Source organism: Salvelinus sp. IW2-2015, unplaced genomic scaffold (assembly GCF_002910315.2).
Source record: "Salvelinus sp. IW2-2015 unplaced genomic scaffold, ASM291031v2 Un_scaffold3484, whole genome shotgun sequence".
NCBI classification, from domain to species: Eukaryota; Metazoa; Chordata; class Actinopteri; order Salmoniformes; family Salmonidae; genus Salvelinus; species Salvelinus sp. IW2-2015.
Genome location: NW_019944764.1, coordinates 69,011 through 76,325, shown reverse-complemented (window position 1 = coordinate 76,325; position 7,315 = coordinate 69,011). Strand labels below are relative to the sequence as shown.

At 43.0% G+C, this 7,315-nt stretch overlaps 1 protein-coding gene across 1 annotated transcript; it reads left to right on the top strand.

The window, feature by feature from the left end:
• The first annotated feature begins 934 nt into the window (after positions 1 to 934).
• fbxo7 (F-box protein 7) lies at positions 935 to 4,805 on the top strand. Its single transcript, XM_024142865.2, has 3 exons — positions 935 to 1,140; positions 1,656 to 1,699; positions 3,812 to 4,805. The coding sequence occupies exons 1-3, from the start codon at positions 966 to 968 to the stop codon at positions 4,127 to 4,129; spliced, it is 537 nt and encodes a 178-aa protein (XP_023998633.2). The 5' UTR covers positions 935 to 965; the 3' UTR covers positions 4,130 to 4,805.
• Positions 4,806 to 7,315: the final 2,510 nt, after the last annotated feature.

Below are 7,315 nucleotides of genomic sequence, written 5' to 3'. Positions count from 1 at the left end.
GGTATCACAATACAGAGAGATAGATAGTTACAACACTGCTGGCAGGGCCATGGCTGTTATACCCCCACCAGACACCAGGGGGAGACAGGGAGTCACAATACAGAGAGATAGATAGTTACAACACTGCTGGCTGTTTTATACCACCACCAGACACCAGGGGAGACAGGGAGTAATGGATTTAACACATTGGTCGTTAACATTTGCTATTCAATAATTTTAAATGATTGCAGTGAGATCTGAGAGACCAATGTCATATTTCCAGATATTTCCTTCTTAATAACAGTACTATATATCTACATCCCAGTACTATTTATTTAATAACAGTACTATATATCTACATCCCAGTACTATGTATTTAATAACAGTACTACATATCTACATCCCAGTACTATGTATTTAATAACAGTACTACATATCTACATCCCAGTACTATGTATTTAATAACAGTACACATATCTACATCCCAGTACTATGTATTTTAATAACAGTACTATATATCTACATCCCAATACTATGTATTAAAAACAGTACTATATATCTACATCCCAGTAATATTTATTTCTTAATAACAGTACTATGTATTTAATAACAGTACTACATATCTACATCCAGTACTATTTATTTAATAACAGTACTACATATCTACATCCCAGTACTATTTATTTCTTAATAACAGTACTATATATCTACATCCCAGTACTATGTATTTAATAACAGTACTACATATCTACATCCCAGTACTATGTATTTAATAACAGTACTACATATCTACATCCCATACTATGTATTTAATAACAGTACTACATATCTACATCCCAGTACTATGTATTTAATAACAGTACTATATATCTACATCCCAGTACTATGTATTTAATAACAGTACATATATCTACATCCCAATAATATTTATTTCTTAATAACAGTAACACTGTCTCCCCCTGGTGTCTGGTGGGGGTATAACAGCCATGGCCCTGCCAGCAGTGTTTGGCCTGCCAGTCCTTCCTCCAGAGCTGTTACTGAGGGTKCTGAGACTGYTGGATGTCTCCTCTCTCCTGGCCCTCTCCTCAGTCAACAGACACCTCCACCAGACCACCGCAGACCCGGCCCTGTGGAGACACCTCTACCGCAGAGACTTCAGGGGTAGGACGAACGCACACACACACACGGATATATTTATAAACACACATAAAAGACTGGAGGTCTCTGGCCTGTGTCTGGCCTGTGTCTGGCCTGTGTCTGGCCTGTGTCTGGCCTGTCTCTGGCCTGTCTCTGGCCTGTCTGGAGGTCTCTGGCCTGTCTGGAGGTCTCTACTTTAAAGGTTGCTGTTCCTCTCCTCAGGGTGCAGACAGACAGTCTGATTCTACATGTCAGAGCAGAACTAGGACTGTCCTCCTGAGACGTGTCTGTATTAAAGACATGTTAGATTCTACATGTCAGAACTAGGACTGTCCTCCTGAGACGTGTCTGTATTAAAGACATGTTAGATTCTACATGTCAGAGCTAGGACTGTCCTCCTGAGACGTGTCGGTGTCTGTATTAAAGACATGTTAGATTCTACATGTCAGAGCTAGGACTGTCCTCCTGAGACGTGTCTGTATTAAAGACATGTTAGATATTGAGTGTATATTGTGTGATTTGTTATTTGACTGTTGCAGACTGCCAAGACCACAGCAGAGCCAGAGACGCTCGGTGGAGAGAGGTGAGTCACGTCCCAGTTTTCTATATATTGACTCTGCACTTTGAACACATCTCTTTGTCCAGCCCCGGTTTAAAGGGTTTGTCTCAGCTGTATTTCTGCTGTTGCTCATCGTCCCTGGTATCAGCCCACAGATAGTAAGTCTCTATTCATTAGTGACTGTTTTTAGATATCAATAAAACTACAATCTGACGTCACTGAAACCCCAGCTACAATCTGACGTTAATAAAACCCCATCTACAATCTGACGTTAATAAAACCCCAGCTACAATCTGACGTTAATAAAACCCCAGCTACAATCTGACGTCGGTGAAACCCCAGCTACAATCTGACGTTAATAAAACCCCAGCTACAATCTGACGTTAATAAAACCCCAGCTACAATCTTGACATAATTAAAACCCCGGCTACAATCTGACTGATAATAAAACCCCAGCTACAATCTGACGTTAATTAAAACCCCAGCTACAATCTGACGTTAATAAAACCCCACTAAAATCTGACGTAATAAAACCCCAGCTACAATCTGACGTTAATAAAACCCCGCTACAATCTGACGTTACTAAAACCCCAGCTACAATCTGACGTTAATAAAACCCCAGACTACAATCTGACGTTAATAAAACCCCAGCTCCAATCTGACGTTAATAAAACCCCAGCTACAATCTGACGTTAATAAAACCCCAGCTACAATCTGACGTCAAGGTAAAACCCCAGCTACAATCTGACGTTTATAAAACCCCAGTACAATCTGACGTTAATAAAACCCCAGCTACAATCTGACGTTAATAAAACCCCAGCTACAATCTGACGTTAATAAAACCCCAGCTACAATCGACGTTTACTAAAACCCCAGCTACAATCTGACGTTACTAAAACCCCAGCTACAATCTGACGTTAATAAAACCCAGCTACAATCTGACGTTAATAAAAACCCCAGCTACAATCTGACGTTAATAAAACCCCAGCTACAATCTGACGTTAATAAAACCCCAGCTAAAATCTTGACGTTAATAAAACCCCAGCTACAATCTGACGTTAATAAAACCCCAGCTACAATCTGACGTTAATAAAACCCCAGTTACAATCTGACGTTATAAACCCCAGCTACAATCTGACGTTAATAAAACCCCAGCTACAATCTGACGTTAATAAAACCCCAGCTACAATCTGACGTTAATAAAACCCCAGCTACAATCTGACGTTATATAAAACCCCAGCTACAATCTGTACGTAATAAAACCCCAGCTACAATCTGACGTTAATAAAACCCCAGCTACAATCTGACGTTAATAAAACCCCAGCTACAATCTGACGTCGGTAAAACCCCAGCTACAATCTGACGTTAATAAAAAACCCCAGCTACAATCTGACGTTAATAAAACCCCAGCTACAATCTGACGTTAATAAAACCCCAGCTACAATCTGACGTTAATAAAACCCCAGCTACAATCTGACGTTAATAAAACCCCAGCTACAATCTGACGTTAATTAACCCCAGCTACTGCACTATATAGGAATAGGCTCTGGTCTTTAGTAGTTACTATATGAGAATAGGGCTCTGGTCAGAAGTAGTGCACTATATAGGAATAGGTTCCATTTGAGACTCAAGCCACTGTCTAACTCTCTGGTTCCATTTAGGACTCAGCCACTGTCTAACTCTCTGGTTCCGTTTATGACTCAGCCACTGTCTAACTCTCTGGTTTCGTTTATGACTCAGCCACTGTCTAACTCTCTGGTACCGTTTAGGACTCAGGCACTGTCTAACTCTCTGGTTCCGTTAAGGACTCAGCCACTGTCTAACTCTCTGGTTCCGTTTAGGACTCAGCCACTGTCTAACTCTCTGGTCCGTTTAGGACTCAGCCACTGTCTAACTCTTCTGTACCGTTTAGGACTCAGCCACTGTCTAACTCTCTGGTACCGTTTAGGACTCACAGCCACTGTCTAACTCTCTGGTACCGTTTAGGACTCAGCCACTGTCTAACTCTCTGGTACCGTTTAGGACTCAGCCACTGTCAACTCTCTGGTACCATTAGGACTCAGCCACAGTCTAACTCTCTGGTTCCATTTAGGACTCAGCCACTGTCTAACTCTCTGGTATCCGTTTTAATTTCAGCTCTACAAGAAGAAGTACAAGTGGAGGAGAGAGGCAGCCAGTTACCCCCGCCACACGCCCCGTTACCACCCTGTCCCCCCACCCCTCTACCCCCTCCACCCCCTCCCCAACAACCCCTTCCCCTTCTACCCGCCTGGCATCATCGGTGGGGAATACGACCAGAGACCCGGCATCCCCGGTGGCATTCTGCCCCGCCCCCGCTACGACCCGATCGGTCCGCTGCCGGGTCACGATCCCACAGCAGGAGGGCTGATTGGACGAAGGGGGCTGAGACCTACTGGGAACCGGCCGGCTGACATCAGAAGAGGGTTCATATGAACCTCCCTGACCAGTGACCTCTAGTGGTGGTGTAGCAGTATGACCACCTCACAGAGAAGCTTAAATAAAACAGAGATGTTGAAGACTGATTGATTTAGCCTACCTTAAATAAGGCACCTGAGTGCTATAAGTCACAGATAATTGGTGTTGTTCGGTCTATAAACACTAACGCCCATCCAGTCTGCTTATTATCCCCTAAACATCATCCAGGTGTTTTATATAAACCCTATCTCTGACCCAGAATCAGCTTTTAATAGCTCATGTTCTCCTGTGTGTGTTTATTAGTAAGTGATGCGGTCAGATCATACCGATCTGCGTTTTTCATTTGATCTCTCTGTTGTTGCACAGCAGGAAATGCAAACTTCTAGAAGTTTTCCCGTGAGAAACCGGTCACATTTTAAGATAGCAGATCTGTAGGGGTGCCTCGGGGGCATTGAGGTGGCCGGTTCTATCTTCCACCATTCACTATGAAGACGTTTTGTAGAGCACTTGTTTCCCCGCAGACTAAAAGCTTTAAATAAAATGTGGTCATATTTGAGCCCTCAGTCTCTCTCTGAAAACCAGACAGTTCAGGGATGAGTCATCTACACTGAACTAAAATATAAACGCAATGTGTAAAAGTGTTGGTCTCCATGTTTTATGAGCTGAAATAAAAGATCCCAGAAATGTTCCAGAAGCACAGAAAACGTATTTCTCAAAAATGTTGTGTACAATTTTGTTTACATTCCTGTTAGGGAGCGTTTCTCCTTTGCCAAGATAACTGATCCACCTGACAGGTGTGGCATATCAGGAAGCTGATTAAACAGCATGATCATTACACAGGTGCACCTTGTGTTGGGGGCAATAAAAGGCCACTCTAAAATGTGAAGTTTTGTCAAACAACACAATGTCACAGATGTCTCAAGTTTTGAGGGAGAATGGAATTGGCAAGCTGACTGCAGGAATGTCCACCAGAGCTGTTGAATGTTAATTTCTCTACCATAAGCCGCCTCAAGTAGTTTTAGAGAATTTGGAAGTACGTCCAACCGGCCTCACGACCACAAACCACGTGCATGGCGTTGTGTGGATGAGCGGTTTGCTGATGTCAACGTTGTGAAGAGTGCCCCCTGGTGGCGGTTATGGGCAGGCATAAGCTACGGACAACGGACACAATTGCATTTTATCGATGGTAATTTGAACGCACAGAGATACCATGGGGAGATCCTGAGGCCCCATTGTTGTGCCATTCATCCACCGCAAGGATCTGTACACAATTCCTGGAAGCTGAAAATGTCCCAGTTCTTCCATGGCCCGCATACTCACCAGACATGTCACCCGTTGAGCATGTTTGGGATGCTCTGGATCGACGTGTACGACAGCATGTTCCAGTTCCCGCCAATATCCAGCAACTTCTCACAGCCATTGAAGAGGAGTGGAACAACATTCCACAGGCCACAATCAACAGCCTGATCAACTCTATGTGAAGGAGATGTGTTTTGCTGCATGAGGCAAATGGCGCCACCCAGTGGTGGCCAGCATTCAGGGCAGGTGGGGCAGAGACCCACATTTATTAGCAAAAATAAATAAATACAATTTTGGGGGGGGGGGCTTGCCTGTTTTGCATGTTATTTTGGTATTAATACGTGTCGCATATCAGTTTGCAAACAATGTAAAATCATTTATATCATTGAGTTGATAAAGGCACAAACAAACATGGTCTCTTGTTGTCTTGAGTAAAGCAGCTCCAGAATGCAGGTGTTTCAGCCTAGCTCAGTGCTGTCTGTGGTGGGCGGGGCGAGCCAGCGGAAAATACAGAACGTTGCTCCGTGATTGGCTTAATGTTCTGTCAATCACGGGGACTTTACGTCACTGCCAAGTGTAGGAGACCTTAAATTCTACCCCTTCGGATGTTACATTAGAAGTGCCCATCCAAGAAGGCTCAAGGTCATTGGCCACAGATACAATGACGTCAAATTACGTTAAATGTAGAGTAGCTTTGATTGGACTGATCATGTCAGCATCATACTTTCACAATCTTAGCTAGCAGTCATCATCATGAATCAAGTCGACAGTCTACTGGCAAATCCTTTTTAATCCTTGTCATATGAAGAGAAATTATAGATAAAACGTATCGGTGCTCATCGACCATTGGACATAAACACATTACACAACAAGTTGGAAATCGCAAATTCAACGAGTGGTTTGGAAGGAATCAGTGACAGTGGCTGTGTCGTCCCAAATCTGGGATTAAGGGGCTCTTTTAYAAGTTTAAAATTATAAACATTCCACATTGGCCATGCTGTCGACTCGGAATTGTAAATCCGGCCTCCAGTTGTTTTGAAAGGACCATAAATCCAGAGAATGCCAGATTTTGATGACAAAATTTGACCACGAAGGACCGCCACTCCACCTTCCTGTTCAAGTGTGCACAGCACAACAATGTGAGTCCAAAAATGTATTGTATGCTGCTGCATAAATGATGTAATGTGCCAGGGAGATATGTAGACTGTAGCTAAGAAAGTAATACTAAGTGTATGTTGTGTAGTAAGATGTTAGTAGCCCATGTGCCTCACCCTAATAATATGGTCTATTTACCCCTCTTCATTCCACCTATAACCTGTTTTAGAGAAATGTAATCATCGAATATTGTAAGAGCTTTCATTGTCTGCTTTATCTGCCCCCTTTATTTATCCTACGGTTCTGACTTGGTGTACAGGGAGAACACTGTAAGAATGGCCCATGTTCTGAATTCCGTTGCTGTACATTTCAAAAAGTGCTAAACAAATAGTTATATTGACTAACGTTACGTCCGTCCTAGCTCGCTCATTAATGTCTTAATCGAAATGACGGATTGCCTCTTACCCGCTCATTGTTCCCTTATGCCATAGTTTGTACATCTCAATTGTCAGGAGAAACCACATTTGTTTCAGCAAGTCAGCCATATCAGCTATGTTTTTTTAAAGGTAGTAAATGAGGCAGAAGATACTGTTTGCGCCGACAAGCTCCGCTGATAAGCCAGTGTACAGTGGAAGAGAATGCTGGTACTGCCTTTATGTTCGTCACCGTTTTGCATCCCCTGTGGAAAGTAGTGCACTAGTTTTACCAGAGTTCTGGTCGAAAGTAGTGCACTAGTTTTTACCAGATTCTGGTTGAAAGTAGTGCACTAGTTTACCAGAGTTCTGGTTGAAAGTAGTGTACTAGCTTTTT